At 36.0% G+C, this 18,123-nt stretch overlaps 1 protein-coding gene across 1 annotated transcript; it reads right to left on the minus strand.

Annotated features, from left to right (window-relative positions):
* Positions 1 to 3,554: 3,554 nt before the first annotated feature.
* tgfbi (transforming growth factor, beta-induced) lies at positions 3,555 to 18,123 on the minus strand. Its single transcript, XM_039649046.2, has 17 exons — positions 17,953 to 18,123; positions 17,592 to 17,690; positions 11,904 to 11,968; positions 11,664 to 11,821; positions 11,333 to 11,497; positions 10,181 to 10,327; positions 9,941 to 10,082; positions 9,263 to 9,475; positions 8,054 to 8,191; positions 7,825 to 7,970; positions 7,404 to 7,540; positions 6,183 to 6,313; positions 5,893 to 6,017; positions 4,633 to 4,735; positions 4,485 to 4,546; positions 4,323 to 4,347; positions 3,555 to 4,178 (listed from the first exon to the last, which is right to left on the minus strand). Exons 1-17 carry the CDS (start codon positions 18,066 to 18,068, stop codon positions 4,117 to 4,119), a joined length of 2,034 nt encoding a protein of 677 aa, XP_039504980.2. The 5' UTR covers positions 18,069 to 18,123; the 3' UTR covers positions 3,555 to 4,116.

Consider the following 18,123-nt stretch of genomic DNA (forward strand, 5'->3'; position numbering starts at 1 on the left):
GTTTCTGTTACTGTAAGCCTTTCCATCAATGAAAACTCCCTCGATCACTCAGACTAAAAGAGAACAGCTGCACGCAATACAGATTTAATTTGTAACTCATGACTAGCATGAAACGACTGCCATAAGATCCACTTATGTTTGAAAGTAAGCTCTGCCTTAATCGTGCACATTCCAAGTCGAGGTTAAAGTTGTCAAACAATCACGTTTTGGCATACTTTGTGTCTCTGTTGGATAGTTCGATCAATACACAAAAAGTTATTTAAACTTGGTCTAACCCTTAAAAATCACTTTTTGGTGTATAACCAAATGAAGTCAGAGAATCAGGCAAATGAAATAATATTTTTGACTTAAATATTACCAGTAAATGTGGATGTGACCAAATATGAAGCACATTTTTTTTTATTTGAGCGTGAAAGAACACGTTATATTGAGCCATCAATGGCCACGCATGTGTTTTCCATTAGAAACGAGATATCATACAATAGCCATGCGTAGGTCGAATTCAATTTGAGTGGAGAGAATTGTAAATCACCACTGATATCGCTATATAACAAGACTTAAACTGGTTATCTGATTGATTTAAATGCAGGCGATCAAAATAGTGGACAAAACATGTCTGATTACTCTGTCTGGATTGATACTAAAGGAAAACAGACATCAAATGATTTATAAAGGTCTCAGGCATGCAGTATAATCCTGGATTTAATATAGATGTAGACTTATTAGACTTGACATTTGTTTCCGTGCGGTGTTGTAATGATTTTAACTTTGTGGTTAAACATTTCTAAGAGGAGATACTGCAAACTGTACTAATAACTTAACTTAAAGTGTGTTTGCCAGCAGGTTTCAGTAGCACTAAACTATCTCCGACACAAAACAGCCTGCCAGTGTCTTGCTGGAAGTAAAACGCTGTTGGAATGTTTCGTTTGGGATGCCAGCTGAGAAAGGGTACTGTGCACATATGTTTTCTACTCCAGCTCCGTGGGAAACTCGAGACATCCCATCCCTACTGCGGGGTACAAAAGCTCAGTTTAACATCCTCAAACTAGTGTATGCGGTGATATAACAAGCACAGTGAAGCGAAATGGCACGTTTAAACAACAGGCATCTTTTCATGTAAAGTCATTTTGGAAGCTCCCATTGGCAGTCACGTTTTCAGATTCCAGTTGTTGGTTGGTAAATGATAATGCTACTTTATGTAAATAATGAAATGCAATGAACTAAATAATTATGAGTTTATATCAAATTAAATAGGTTAACAACTTTTAATAGACCCTATGAAATAATGCTTATAGGCCATGAATTAGCTTTAAGGTCAAACAAAATCTTCTGACAAAAATTAACCTTTAGAAGATATATGCATTTGAAATATTTCTCTGGGAAATAGGAGCAAAGAATTGATGACTCATCCTGCACCTCAGATTTTTGTCCAATCAGATGTTCTCTAGAATGAGAATGCCCCTCCCACACTGAAAAAAAGATTTGTGTTGGATTAACGTGATTTAATCATTTGCATCTGTCCCACATGAATCAAATAAGTTAAACAAACAGAATTTGTGCAATATATATCATGGATTTGCACATGATTAATGCATTTAATTTCATATATTCTAATGCCCCACCTCAGCATTACAAGACTGCCCTAACAAGTAATCAAACTTTTAACAAGCGATATCACACATTTGTATTTAGTATGTTAAGCATTAAGTACTCCTTTAATCAAGAAAGTTCTAATGTTAGCTGTATCAGTATACAGCCAAATGCTCCACTCTTCCCCACAATAGAAAAACCAGTGGTTCTAATAATTCCAAAATAATCGACCATTAAACACTATTACACACTCTCAAGTCTCCTCCTTTTCTCATCTTGCTCAAAAAAACACATAAATAACATTATATACACTCGCATAAAGGATTATTAGGAACATACCATACTAATAATGTGTTTTGCCCCCTTTCGCCATCAGAACTGCCTTAGTTCTACGTGGCATTGATTCAACAAGGTGCTGAAAGCATTCCTTAGACATGTTGGCCCATATTGATAGGATAGCATCTGCAGTTGATGGAGATTTGTGGGATGCACATCCCCGTTCCACCACATCCCAAAGATGCTCTATTGGGTTGAGATCTGGTGACTGTGGGGGCCATTTTAGTACAGTGAACTCATTGTCATGTTCAAGAAACCAATTTGAAATGATTTGAGCTTTGTGACATGGTGCACTATCCTGCTGGAAGTAGCCATCAGAGGATGGGTGTCCATAAAGGGATACATATGGTCAGAAACATTGCTCAGGTAGGCCGTGGCATTTAAACGATGCCCAATTGGCACTAAGGGACCTAAAGTGTGCCAAGAAAACATCCCCCACACCATTACACCACCACCACCAGCCTGCACAGTGGTAACAAGGCATGATGGATCCATGTTCTCATTCTGTTTACGCCAAATTCAGACTCTACCATCTGAATGTCTTAACAGAAATCGAGACAACCTTTTTCCAGTCTTCAACTGTCCAATTTTGGTGAGCTCTTGCAAATTGTAGCCTCTTTTTCTCAAGGTTGAATGTTTTGTGGCTTCACAAATCATGGTTTGCTGCATACCTCGGTTGTAACGAGTGGTTATTTCAGTCAAAGTTGCTCTTCTATCAGCTTGAACCAGTCTGGCCATTCTCCTCTGACCTCTAGCATCAACAAGGCATTTTCGCCCACAGGACTGCCGCATATTGGATGTTTTTCCCTTTTCACACCATTCTTTGTAAACCCTAGAAATGGTTGTGCGTGAAAATCCCAGTAACTGAGCAGATTGTGAAATACTCAGACCGGCCCGTCTGGCACCAACAACCATGCCGAACTCAAAATTGCTTAAATCACCTTTCTTTCCCATTCTGACATTCAGTTTGGAGTTCAGGAGATTGTCTCGACCAGGACCATACCCTAAATGCATTGAAGCAACTGCCATGTGATTGGTTGATTAGGTAATTGCATTAATGAGAAATTGAACAGGTGTTCCTATAATCCTTTAGGTGAGTGTAGACCAGAGAAAGTGTAGACAGTTACCTACCACTACCAGTTATGTTTGTCTCATTGCAAATAGCCGTAGAGAGCAAGAGAGCACTAAAGCACCTACAACTGACAACACTACAAACATAGACAGACTATTTACTTGACTTTTAAACTTAATATTATATTAATGATTGATGGACTTTTCTGTTACTTTTTACATAAAAACAATATTGGGTGTCTGGGTGATGTTTAATGTAAAGTCCAGGTCTGGAAGCAAAATAAGCCCCCCAATACTGGTATATTTTGGATTGATGTAAATGTGCTTTTAAGAAAGAAACAGGAAACATAAAAAACTTCTTTAGTCATGATTAATAGGCCGACTTTTAAATGATCATCTGAGTGAGACTTTTAATTACCACACAGATTAATCACCACGTTATGACAATCCACCACATTGTGAATTCAGCTCAGTGAACTGACAAACTGGCTTAGAACAGACAGAGCAAACTACATTCAAGGGCACTGGACTAGTTATGTAAACTATAACTCTGTGGCTACAAAATGGTCCTTTTATTATGAAATATGCCGAAAGGGATCTTTGGTTCTTTACAAAATATCTTTGATACAACATGACAAATAATCTGCACGAGTTACAGGTTTTACATTGTAGATCATGGGAAATGAAGACATACATTTGGTCTGTGTTTTCATGTGCCCAAATAGCATTTGTTCCAGCTTAAACCATGCAAACATGCTACAGGTATATCAAATACAACAACCAAAAACAATAAAAAAGAAATACAAAATGGTAATAAAAAGTGTTGAACCAACATCTGATTCAAAAAATTCAGACTGAAAGTCCAAAACGGAAGTTGAATGAATATCCAAAACATATGAAGTGCCATATTGTGATATTTAAAACTGCTGTTCATCCAAGGGTCTTTGGCATGTGAAAAAGTTACAATGCTTTCCAGAATTCTGTATTTTGTTGCCTGGATTGTCTTAGTCTTCTGATTATCTCTCCACTGCGCCAAATAAGACATTGAACTGTGTGTTTCCTTCTTCTTAAAGTGGTGAAGGCTAAAATTAATTGCAGTTTTACTTTGCAGAGCTATGTTTACTGATCACGAGACATTGCTTTCCTGCTCTGACTTCTCAGGACCTTCTGGAAGAGATCATCTGGAATGTGACAAGAAATATAATAAGATTCTTTTTTTTTTTTTTTTTTTTTACATCTCAATACAATCACAAGCAAAAGATGAATATATCTGAATCTTTATTTATGTGGGGGTGAAAAAGTTAAAGTTAGTGAACTATGCATACCATTTTTCATTACATGAGTCCCAGCCTGGGATGGAAAATTGAAAAGATATATTTCATTTATTATGACAAACATTAATATTTATAAAATCTTTTAATTAAATAGAGGCACTGATCTATTGTAAAAATGTATGATCTATTTAGTGTTTATGACATTATACTAACCCTAACAGCAGAGGTGCGTCTGATTGTTGAGCCTTCAGCCTGGTCACTCACAGTTTTAGGAGCTAAAACAAAGTGGCATGTCACACTGTTATGAAGCTCAGAAATGTTTATTATCAAAATGTTTTAGAAATTGTGTCTGATGGCTTACGCAGTGGCTTTATGATCACACCAACAGCATGTACAACTCCATTGGTAGCCATCAGATCACCCTCCACAACAGGCACCCTGTTCACGTATATGGTGGAGTTACGCTGAAAGTCATACAAAAATAACGAATTAATTATCAGATGAAATCAGGAATACATTACCCATAAATTAATATTCTGTCAATTATTTACTCTCCCTGACTTCATTAAAATATGTAATTTTTTATCCAAAAGGAGAATTTTAAAGAATCTTCAAACAGACCATCTCTACAGAACGGCAGTTATGAATCTTCAATGTGAATGTGTATATTTTTTAATATAAAAAATTTATATTAATTTATATTATTTTATATATATATATATATATATATATATATATATATATATATATATATATATATGAAGAGTTCAGATGCAAAAGCCTCTAAATGCAATTTGAAATTTTCTTCTTTAATGATGATTTTTATCAAACTTGTATATTTAAGTACAGTAATTTCACTTAAATGGCAATGATAATTACCTATTAATTGTTATTTAAGTGAAATTAATGAAATAAAATATACAAGTTTGATAAAAAATCATAATTAAAGAAGAAAATTTCAAATGGCATTTAGAGGCTTTTGCATCTGAACTCTTCATATATATATATATATATATATATATGTATATATATATATGTATATACAGTATATATATGTACTTTGTATATATATACATATACAGTATAAGAGTTAATTTGATTTTTTTTAAAGAAATTAATTCTTTTATTAAAAAATTACACAAATGATATTAAATTGATCCAAAAGATTTCTATTTCAAATAAATGCTGTTGAATTGTCTATTCTTTAAAGAATCCTGAAAAAAGTGTCACAGTTTACACAAAAATGTTAAGCAACACAACTGTTTTTCCAACATTGATAATAATGAGAAATATTTCTCAGGCACCAAATCAGCATATGAGAATGATTTCTATAGGGTTAATGTGACTGAAGACTGTAGTAATGGTGCTGAAAATTTAGCTTCGCCATCACAGGAATACATTACATTTAAAAATACATAAAAATAGAAAACAGTTATTTTAAATTGTAATAATATTTCAAAATAATACTGTTTTTTTTTTCAAATAAAAACTTTTGAATGGCAGTGTACCAATATGATTATATAACCTATATTCTACTTCTATCGAAGATACACAGTCTAAAAAGCATTTATTTTCTTCACCCAATAATAAGATAAGATTGATTGCAGTAGTGAGTACTGACAGTGCCTAACTCCAGTTTATCGCCTGCAAGGGGCTTCATTCTGGTATGTGAGGTCACAGCACCGCTGACCAGGAACTCGTCACCAATGTGATATTTCAGAAGGTTTGCCAGCTCCTTGGGGTCTCCTATGTACAACATACAGTAGCAGGGAAACAACAGATGTAAGTATATGCTGCACATTCACAAACACTCATACTGATTTCCCAAATCTGACCAGCTTGTGTAATGCACCGAACATCTGTTTTATGAACACATATGGTGAAACATGAGTGGCACTTGCAAGACATTACTCATGAGTTTGTTGAGGTCGGCGGGGGGCATTGCACTGAAAGCAGCATTGGTGGGGGCGAAGAAGGTGTAGGTCCCTTTTTTGTTCAGGAGCTCAGTCAGGCCTGCTTTCTGAATGGCGCCAACCAAGGTGCTGTACGGATGAAAGTTCAATCAAGCACATTATTAGAGTATATCTTTAGGCTATAAAGACAGTTAGACTGACAGCTTAAATTCCACCCAGATCATCAGAAATCTGAAGAAATTACAGCCTCAAGTTTGAACATGCGACTACATTGTCATTATGAAAAGAAAAAAGAAAAATGTTTTGAGAGACTGACGTTGAGGTCTTTGAATATGGGTGAGAAACGGCAGCTGCACATTTCCTTTCAATAAGACTGTGAAAACAATTACACCCTTAATGGTGGAACATTTTTTCTTCTAGTTTTTTTAAATAGGGCATTTGGAGTAAAGCACCACTGATGTGAAGTTAATCTTTTTTAAACTGAAGTTTATTTTCTCCAAATACCTCTAGATAGGCTTAAGCAGTCATAGCATCTTACTTAAAAGGAAAATGAAAAACCTGTCATCATCTAATAAACCACAAAACCATCATTTACTCATGTCATTCTAAACCCACTTTGTCTTGTGTGGAATACAAAGACAACATTTCTTTCCATATATAAGCACAAGGTCGTTTGGATGTCAAGATCCAAAAAATCACTGTAAAAACATCATAAAAGTAGACTATACGACTTATTAGCTTTGGTGTGCTGGTGCCTTTTGACAGCAAACGCCATTTGTTCTCATGTGTCGTCTGACCAAATGCTTTATTTGATTTCAGAACAACAGCGGAAGGGAAGATTCAGTGAATAACGGCTAACATTTCAGAAAACACTGTCATAATTTACTCGCTCTCAAGTGGTTCCAAACCTGTATGTGTTTCTTTCTTCTGCTGAACACAAAAAGAAGATATTTGGAAGAACGTTGGTAACCAGATAGTTGATGGTAGCCATTGACTTCCATTGTAGGAAAAACATCCTATAGAAAGTCAATGGCAAGTTTGATTACCCTACATTCTTTAAAATATCTTATTTTGTGCTCAGCAGAAGAAACAAATACAGGTTTGGAACAACTTGAGGGTGAGTAAATGATATCATTTCCATTTTTGGGTGAACTATCCGTTTATGAATTCACTATATGGAGGTTTCTTTGAATATGAATATGTTTATGATCTTTTTTACCTAAAACGATCATCTGCCTTCAGCACGTCCATTACAGTTCCCATGGGGGGTGCCAGGACCTTGTCAACGATGAACATATTCGCAAAGCGTCCATTTTTGTCATGGGCAGCAATGCAAGCGTTCTCAATGCACAGGTTCTGCAAAGTGAAATGGTTAAGGTTATTGGTAATACAGATCAGCACATTTGTTTCAAAGCTCTCTTTTCTCACAAGACTGATGATGCATGAAGTGGGCTGTGGAAAATGTTAAGGTGATCCAAAGGAGAGGTTTCCGGTGGTCTGGGAATTCCATTACAAAGCAGAAATCTGAGAGCGCAGACAGAACTATACCACCCTCGCTGCCAGCTACAACATGGCTAGAAGTAAAAAAAAAAAAACGTGGCTTTTATGTGTGTTTGATGGATTGACATGTAAAGACTTACATTTCTGAACACAAACACTCTTAGTTTCAATCCACCAAGAGTCTCCAACTCCTGCCCATGATAAAGGCTCTTGGAAGAAAACCTCTCCTTGAGAATGTGGTTTCTCAGCAGTTTCTTCATGTCGGGTGTCATGGCCAAGCTCTTGTCTGCACATAAATGATACAATTACAGTTATTTCAGAGTTTCTTAAAGCTCATTTGCTAGATTAATGATAGTGGAGTGATCCAACCTTTGAAAGCATCATCCAGTGGGGCTAATAAGGTCACAGCCTCAGAACCAATGAGATGATCAGTAAGACCAGCATCTTTAAAAAGTTTTGAGGCTGTATTAACTACTGATCCCTCTGCAAGCTCCAGAAGGGTCTTGGCTAAAACAAACAAGAAAGCACAGTAAAGCATTGAATACAACATGGTTAAAAGGTCAACTAAAAATAAGAGTCTCCATGACACCAAACAAAAAAAATATATATATTTTGAAAAAAAATTTCCGGCAAAAGTATGATATTTAAAAGTAGATATTTATATTTACTAACATCATGTATAGCTAACATCTCCAAAGTAAGGGAACAGAGGTGGACTATCTCATGACCAATTCGTACGAATTCGTACGAGTGATTCAAAAGTGGCTAATTCGTACTAATTCATACGACCTCACTCGTACGAATTCGTACGATTTGTCGAAACCCACATGGCGGTTATATTTAGGGGCGGGGTCAGGGGTAGGTCATTCGTACGAATTCATACGAATTGGCTAATTCCTAAAATATGTACGATTTAGCAAAATCGTACTAATTTGTACGAGTGAGGTCGTATGAATTGTTACAATTTAGCCACCTCGTAAAATTTGTGCGAATTCCCGTGAGATCGGGTTGAGGTGGACAGAGTACACAGCTTTATTACTCGAGTAAAAGTACAGATAGATACCCCTTGCTAAATTTTACTCAAGTACAAGTAAAAGAGTTACAGTCAGATGTCTACTTAAGTAAAAATACTGAAGTACTTGTTTTTAAAAGTAATTGAGTACATTTTCTAAATATTGCATTAAACGGCCACAGTGCTTACAATTATGTACAGAAACGTCCTACATGGAGTTATGAAAAATGTTAATGTTAATACCTTGGACTATGAATGGCGTCCCAGGTCACTAAAGACCCTTAAGGGTTAATAGAGTAATAAAATAAAATAAAAAATGTGTCATGAGCATGAAACTGAACATAAAATAGCATCTAAAAGTATTTACATTTACATTTATTCATTTAGCTGACGCGTTTATCCAAACTCAGGTTGTAGTCGCAACATTGTTAATATATTAATAGGTTACATTCAAATAGTGAGTTCTACATTCAATGTCACTTTAATAATACAACTATTATTGTTTAATTAACTTGTAGTAAAGGAATTGTTAATTGGTTAACAGGAAAGTATCCTAAAGATCATACCTGAGTCAGGGATGAGGAGTTCGTTGATGTAGTGAACAACTCCATTGGTTCCAAGTTTATCTCTCTGCATGACGATGGCTTTGCCATTGATGGTCATGTCTTCACCATTGCAGCCGACTTCCAGCACGGAGCCCTGCAGGGTTTCCAGAGGTGTTCCAGCCACAATGGACTCAGAGCAATGCAAGTTCTTCAGAATGTGGTAATTCAGCAGATCTAAAGTGGATTGAGTCCAAAAAATGATGACAAGGTGACAACAGATCTCAATATCAGCACAGCTGTGCAACTGGAAAAAGACATACCATAATAATTGTTCTGAAAGAATAAAATGAAACTGCGGGTGCAGCATCTGGGAGATTCACAAGTGCACATTATTACTAAAACAAAACGTTTGTCTTCGTAATCTTTTAGCAAAATGTAATAGCTTTCTTGCTTCTGAAACATTTTTCTGTTTGGCTGACGTTACAAATGAATCTCTCTTACCTACTCCCACCACCTGGCTCCAATCAGGTATGCACTATAACGCCAACTTTTTACAATCCAATCACTTCCCAATGGATACATTTAGTCCCACTCAACATTTTTTCTCATGGAATATCTCGTTTCACTCAGAAATGCATCACATTATGGAAGTAAAATGGGTTGTGACAAGTGCCCCATGCTGAAGAAGAACAAAAGTACCTTTAAGAGCAACAGGATCTCCCAAAATCCTGGTCAGTGTTTCTGGAGGAATCTTCTCAAAGGCTTCATTGGTAGGAGCAAAGATGGTGTAGGTACCCTCGTTCTCAAACAGATTTGTGAGACCAGCAGCAGCCACAGCAGTCTAAATGAAAAGGGGAAAAAAGTCATTCTATGTACTTTGTACCATTTACACTACATTAAATTGAATGCCTACTGAACCAGTAAATTCCCTCAATCTACCCGTAGAGTGTCCAAGTCATCGTCTGTGTCAATCAAAGAGTTGACATTGTTCGTAATGGCGGTGATGACTCTGTCAACAACATGCACAATTCCATTGGTGGCATGCTGGTCTGTCTTCACAAGCCTCGCACAGTTCACTGTCACAATCTGCAACAAAACATATGGTTTAGTAATGTACAGACAACTTCACAACAAATCATTTGGGTAACACTTTACAATACGGGTGCACTAATATGCATTAATTCATGCTTAACTAATGCACAGATAATACTGAGTTAATGTATAACACATGAAGAACTAAACCATTAATAAATGATTATTGCATCAGCAACTAATAAAGAGTCAATATGATTAATAGATTAAGAAATACATGGATTGCTATTAATTCAATGTGTTATTGTGTATTAATTCCTTAATAACATATTTTATTAACTAATAGTGTAAATTAATGTGTTAATTACCACAATTAGTCAAAGCTATGCACTTCAACTTCCAGTTGTCTGCTTTAATTAATCATTAGCTAATGATTTGCAAAGGTATCATTATGTTATGACTTTACTTGTTGGGGCACATCATTGTTAACTAGTCATTTAGTAATTGTAGTAAAATGGTAAATGGTAAATGGACTGCATTTATATAGCGCCTTCATAGACCTAATGGGCACCAAAGCGCTTTACATTTTGCCTCACATTCACCCATTCATACACTCATTCACACACCGACGGCGGTGTCAGCCATGCAAGGCGCCAGCCAGCTCGTCAGGAGCAGCTGGGGTTAGGTGTCTTGCTCATGGACACCTCGACACTTGGTCAGGTAGTAATTTGCACATGAATTTGCACTAACAATGTAGTAATAAATCATGTAATAATGCATATTAGTGTACCTGTCATATTATCTGGAAGTTGAAATACAAGGCTTTGACTCATTCTGGTAATCCAAAATCACACATTTAATCAATAACAATTCATGTATGAACTAATACATTAACCTTACAGACTCTTAATTAGCTCCTATTGTGGTAATCATTAATTAATAGCTTAAATAATCATTAGTTACACATTAATTCATTATTATTCAGTATTGTCTGTGTTTAGAAAATCTAAACAAGACTTGGTTAAAGCAGCAAACCGATTTCATTCACATTTGACTTACTCCGCTAGAATAATGGTGGATGTGAACATCAAAGTCCTGATACATAGAGGGGAACGAAGAGCCATGCTTGAGGTCGTCAGAAGTCAAGCGTCTGTTGATCATGTGGTAGTGCAGAGCGTTGAGGAGTTCGATGTTGACGTTGCTCACCAGCGCATCCAGAATTTCCTACAGCACATTGAGCTAATCTTGATATTTCTTGCTATTTTTATAGTTTGGTAGACAATACATAATGTTTTCTGGGAACTCTTTGCCTACATGGTCTGAATAAGACAGGTTATGAACACTTTATTTGTTCTACATGGTCTAAGGAGACGCATTGCTGGGAACTCACAGTGGGAAGCGCAGCCCAAGCCTCATTGCTGGGAGCAAAGAATGTGAAGCTGCCGGGTCCTTCGATCTCCTCCTGCAATTTCGCTCTTTCAGAGTACATCTTAGTAGTAGTGGCTCCAACCACACCCAGGGTTTTATAGATGTTCGCCAGAGGTAAAGCTGTGAAAAAAACGAATCAAGTTTTATCTGCTATTTCATAACAAACCTTGTTGCTTTAGTGCACACAATTCTATTTACATACCTGCTGGACAGCCTTTTTCTCCAATGGCCTTCTCATAGCCAGGGCAGCACTCATAGCTGATCACCCTACAAAAAGATTGAACAAGGTTGAGTTTTACAGAAGATTCGGTGCAGATACCATTGGAAATGAGAGTCCTTCAAAAACTTCTGCAGGAAATCAGGTCTAAATTTCTTTCTTTATTATTGCGAGGGCTGAAGCGGAGACAACCAACACACTCCTCGGTGTGTTTTAAGCTATACTGTCTTCAGTTTATTTCTCGCCAGATGTGTCCATGATAAATAAGGTCTGTGCTTGAGTTGGTCTTAGAGGGTCATAAAATCTCATTTCCTTTAGATGCTGAAGAATCCAGAGGCACGGTATGGGAAACTCCTGAGAGGGAACTCTAACACCAGTAGTTCTGCCAATAAAAACAATGGGAAATTCCTAGGAACCACCATACAAAGGTGCAAGAGATTGACACATACCTTTTAAATGTTATGCAGTTAATCTTTACATTAAAAAATAAATAAATATTTTCAAAATTTGTTATCACAACATTTTTTCTTTTGTCAAATCAACTTCAATAATTTATTTAGCTCAGATAACTTATTATTTTAAGTTTCTGATGATTAAATCAATCTCCTTCATTGAATTAACTCACTTTTTCCAGTTCAATCAACTTAAAAATTTAAGGCAACCAGGTTATTTACCAACAATATTTTTTTTTACAGTGTACTAATAATTCAATAGTAGAAAATGAGTCGGTGTCTGTTTTGTTTGGTTTTTCTTCTGAGAAATAATCATTGCATTATTTAATGACAAAAAAGTGCTTGTATGGGAATAAATAATGATCATTAAATCCCTTTTAAGGCCTATAGATTTAAAGGTAAAATATGTCTGTGCTTATTTTAACAATATATGCAAGAATCTGCTATTACATAGTTTCCTTGACATATTATAAAACAGCTCTTTGACTTATTTGCTTAACATATTTTGCCGAAGAATCCTTGAGGATGCATAGATGATGTGGTATGAGTGGTATGACCACTTAGAGACAAAGTCATTTGAATTATACATTTTTAAAGCAAGCAAATTGTTAGCATACTAGCTTGAGTAACCCATAGCATCTTAAGAGTGGGAGCCGTGGAAGACTAGAAGGCAAATCTAAACAAAGACAACAATCCTGACATTCAGGCATGGGGTAGACTTGTAAAACGCACGGAAGAGAAAAGCAGACCGAACTGATTATCAAAACAGATGGTAACTCAACTCCTGTTTGTCTTCTGCCAACATAAGCAAAGATGGTAGCCATGGATTTCTGACTAAATAAACAGCAAGGCCACATACATATTGTGCGCTTTCAAGTGGTGTGACAAGAGGTTCCCAGAAGTATTGTGAAAGTTGTATTATACTAGATGATGTTGAAATCTATTTTCAGTGTATGAATGGTCAGCTGATTTATCATACGTCTTCTAAAACATCTCACTTCCCATTTATAAAGGATATCAAAAGAGACAATATGATTTCTCTAACTTCTTAAATTGGAAAAAGGAGTTGACAACATTCCTAATTTGATTAAATATCTTAATAAAGTAATTATATCTTTAAAGGGATACTCCACTTTTTAGGAAATAGGCTCATTTTACAACTCCCCCAAAGTTAAACAGTTGAGTTTCTGATATTTAGAAGAATATCCGTAACCAGACAGTTTCTGGTCACATTGACTTCCATAGTAGGAAAAAATATATACTATGGAAGTCAATGAGACCAGAAACTGTCTGGTTACGGATATTCTTCTAAATATCAGAAAATCGGCTGAATGCATTCGAAAACGGTAAAACTCAACTGGGGGAGTTGTAAAACGAGCCTATTTCCAAAAAAAGTGGAGTATCCCTTTGAAAGCAGAAACATTTTAAAGGTTTGCTGAAGTTATCAAACCATATTATCACCAATATATATCAAAATAAAGGTGTCTAGCAAAAGGAGAGCACTAGGGAGTAAATGCTGAAGAAAGTTATTAGTCTCGCCTCAAGTGACCTGGAAACATCATGTTCCACAGTACTGATCTTTATAAACCAGTCATACAAAGAGTGCAGTTATATCCACAAAATTCCACCCACCCCAAAACCTCGAAACGCTGTAAATCAAGTCATTTTTAGTGTCACAGAACACAACCTTGGGGTTTCCTGAGGAAGGTACATACTTTCACTGCAAAACTTTCTTCTTTTTTTCACACAGAAAGACATCAGCAAAACTCCTTGAGACCTGGTCAATGATTTGTGTGCGTTTAGGGATATAAGGCCTTCTACAGGATCATTTCCCAGAAGCGCCCACACCAACTCTGACTTCCTTCTTTCTTTCTTGAGAATTGAAAGAAACTTTGTTTAAAAAACAAATCCTTCTCTATCTCAAGATTTCGCTGTACACGCTTAAATTTTGTTCTTGATCAGAGTTGCCAAACAGACAGCTTTTACTCATTTTGAATAAAGAAATAATGAATAATAACAAATAACAGGCTACATAAATAAACGAAATGTGACAAATCATGTCACTCTTTCACAGAATTGAATTTATGTACTACCATCAAAAAGTAAAAAAAAAATATATAAAAATTATTTTTATTCAGCAAGGATACATCACACTGATCAAATGTGAAATTAAAAACATTTATAATGTCATAAAAGATTTCTATTTCAAATAAATGCTGTTCTTTTGAACTTTCTGCTCATCAAAGGGTAAAATAATTTAGCATAACTGAAAGGGAATAGTAAATGTTTCTCAAGCACCAAATCAGCATATTAGAATGATTTCTGGAGGATCATGTGACACTGACGACCGGAGTAATGATTCTGAACATTCAACTTTGCCATCACAAGAATAAATTATATTTAAATAATAAATTAAAATCATTTTAAAATGTAATAACATTTCGCAATATTACTGTTTTACCGTTTTTTTTTCCAATCGAATAAATGTAGCCTTGGCAAATATAAGTGACTTATTTAAATAAACTTTTGAATGGTATGTGTTATGCATAACAAATGGTGTTGTAAACCATAATCCAGTATAAACCAAAATTAATTAACATTAGCCAGGACACATGGGATTATTCAAAACTTCTCCAACCAAAAAACTCCCAAAACGTGTTGGTGTACCTACTTTAGCATGCACACCTTATGTAAGAAACATTCATCTCTTACATAATGTTTCCAAATAAACATTCCAGATTCCAACATCCTTAAAAACCATCCATCATGGAACGTACCAAAACGGCTACTTCACCAATTTAAACTCTCCCATTAAATCTATGATTTTTATTTGTCCTTTAAAAAGTATAATTGGTGTTGTAATTGTAGACACTGAACATGCGGTTCCTCCTGAATATATAATATTGTCTGTGGAATGTTCATAACACCTTTCCCTCCTGCGGGGACATTAAGTGGCTGTCAATCAAACAGTGTTTCTACAAGTTGTAATTGAAATCCAGGTCTTGGAGCACTGAGGAGCTTTTAGACAGAAAGGCACACAGATTTGTCAGCCTCGGCATTAATGCGCTCTTCAGGATGTTAGGCAATTTAACCCTGTGAAGACTGAAGCCAATTACCAAGAGACATATGGTAACCATTACTACACAACGTTCTTCTATATCTACTGTCAACTTGAACTCAAATACCCTGTTCACTGTTTCATACAAAAGAAAAGAGGCCTTTACCAAAAAAAAAAGTGAATCTGTCCATTGTGTAAAATTATAACTTTATGAGCTACGCAGCTGGTGGAAAATGGAGACTGAAAGATGTCAAAGTCATTAACACTTCAACAAGACATTTTCTCTTCATCACTTCAAAAGATTGCAATTTGGAAAATGCTTCACCAAAGTCATCAGAAGCTATGAATATACTTATCTCTGGGTAATACATATTATTTAGTACAACCACTTCAAACGGCATTGATAATGCATTTCACCCAAAAAAAAAAAGAAAATTCTCTCAGTATTTACTCACCCTCATGTTGTTCCAACCCCGTTAGACCTTCGTTCATCTTCGGAACACAAATTAAGATATTCGATTAAATCTGAGAGCTGGATCACTCATGCATACCAGTCCAGAGGCCAGTGTTGTCGAACATTTTTTTTTTCATGACTCGGAATTATTCCCGAGTCCACTCGAGTTCAATTAAAAATCTTTTTCATGATTATTAATGTATGTTAATAAAATATTTCTTTAAATTGATTGACACGCCCAGTGATTGGCGATTTTCTAGTGCGCAACTGCGCATGACAAATTGTAATAAAATTACTTTTAACACCACCTACTATGTGGCCTTTTTACCCTAAACTGATCATATTTTTTAAACTCTAAGTAAATTCAGTAAAAAAAAAAAAAAAGGATTTCTCTAAGTAAATAAAAGTAAATTAGGTAATCAACCCTCACTGGTCTCGGTCTCGACTCGGACTCGACCGTCTCTGGTCTCGGTCTTGACTCGGACTCGACTCTCTCTGGTCTCGGTGTCGACTCGGACTCGAGTGAGGTGGTCTCGACTACAACACTGCCAGAGGCTTCTTGAGGAATTGAAACTTGCCGGCCTCGAAAAGTTATTAAAGACATCGTTAAAATAGTCCAGGTGACTACAGTGGTTCAATCTTAAGTTTATCAAGCGATGAGAAAATTTTTGTGTGCAAAAAACAACAAAAATAACGACTTTATTTCAACTATTGATTTACTATTCTCTGGGCCTCGAGTCAGGTTACTAGTTTAATAGCGTAAGCTTCTGTTATTGTACATCACACGCATCACACACATGCATCGGCCAATAGTGAGCTTACGTGTGACGTAGCTCTACGCTATCACACTCTGTTAACTGACTAGAGGCCCATAGAGAAGAAAGTGAATAGTTTAAATAGAGTCATTATTTTTGTTTGTTTTTGCGCACAAAACGTATTCTCATCGCTTGATAAAGTTAAGATTGAGCTTGGACTATTTTAACGATGTCTTTAATAACTTTTCGAGACAAGCAAGTTTCAATCCCTCAAGAAGCCTATGGACCAGTATGCATGAGTGATCAAACTCTCAGATTTCATCAAAAATATCTTAATTTGTGTTCCGAAGATGAACGAAGGTCTTAAGGGGTTGGAACAACATGAGGGTGAGTAAATACTGACAGAATTTTCCTTTTTGGGTGAACTAACCCTTTAACTCCCCTGCGAAAACTGTGTTGGCAAGGTGATATATGTTTATTCACATATTCATCTTTTAGCACATTCTTCAGTTTAGATGAAAATGCTGAAAATAAGTCATTAACTTAAACTTCAATCTGGTTTGCAGGGAAAAGACTCTGGTATGACACAGGTGAAATATTTTCCATCTAGTTATGTTCTGAGAGATTTTTTCCTCAGCAACTTGAAAAGACAATGGTATTATTTTACCATATAGGCTAGTCATTATGTCTGTACACTGGCTCACACTTCAGCACAGTAAAATACTGGAACATCTTTTGCAAAATGCAAAATGTTATCCTGAAAAATGTAGCTGTCCGATAGATAGATAGATAGATAGATAGATAGATAGATAGATAGATAGATAGATAGATAGATAGATAGATAGATAGATAGATAGATAGATAGATAGATAGATAGATAGATAGATAGATAGATAGATAGATAGATAGATAGATAGATAGAATCTCAGATTTTCAATATCTGTGGTGACTCACGTTGGTTTGCCACAGATTTTGCGGTGATACCATTGCTTGCAGTTGGTGAAGTACTTCTTATCCGTTCCTTGAATCTTCTGCATAGCACAGACATTGGGGCTGCAAATCAAATAAACACACCATTTTTAAGCTCCATGCATTCACCAAATGCTTAATGCATTGTGCAGGACTAAAAAATGCAACTTTTTACTTTTGTTCTAAACCATGTTTATAGCCTATGTGCATATAAATCAGAGGGTCATATGATTTTATTTGTGCACATTTTTTTTAAATCCTATTATATTTAGAAAACAGAACGGCAATCAGTCTTTAAAATGATCAATGAATGACTCAAGTACGAACACAGCAAAACAGCCCTTACCCTTGTGTCCTTCCTCTTATCCTGCTGTGCTGAAGAACCGCTTGATACGGGGATTTCGCGGCGAAAACTGTCGCGATTAATGTGATAGCCAGAGCAAACAAAGTTGAGCGCTTCATTTTGCGTCCCTGCACGCGCACTCCACAGCGGCGCTGCAAGCGGCACTGACTGACT

This window comes from Pimephales promelas, chromosome 9 (genome assembly GCF_988280905.1).
Source record: "Pimephales promelas chromosome 9, fPimPro1.hap1.1, whole genome shotgun sequence".
Taxonomy (NCBI): domain Eukaryota; kingdom Metazoa; phylum Chordata; class Actinopteri; order Cypriniformes; family Leuciscidae; genus Pimephales; species Pimephales promelas.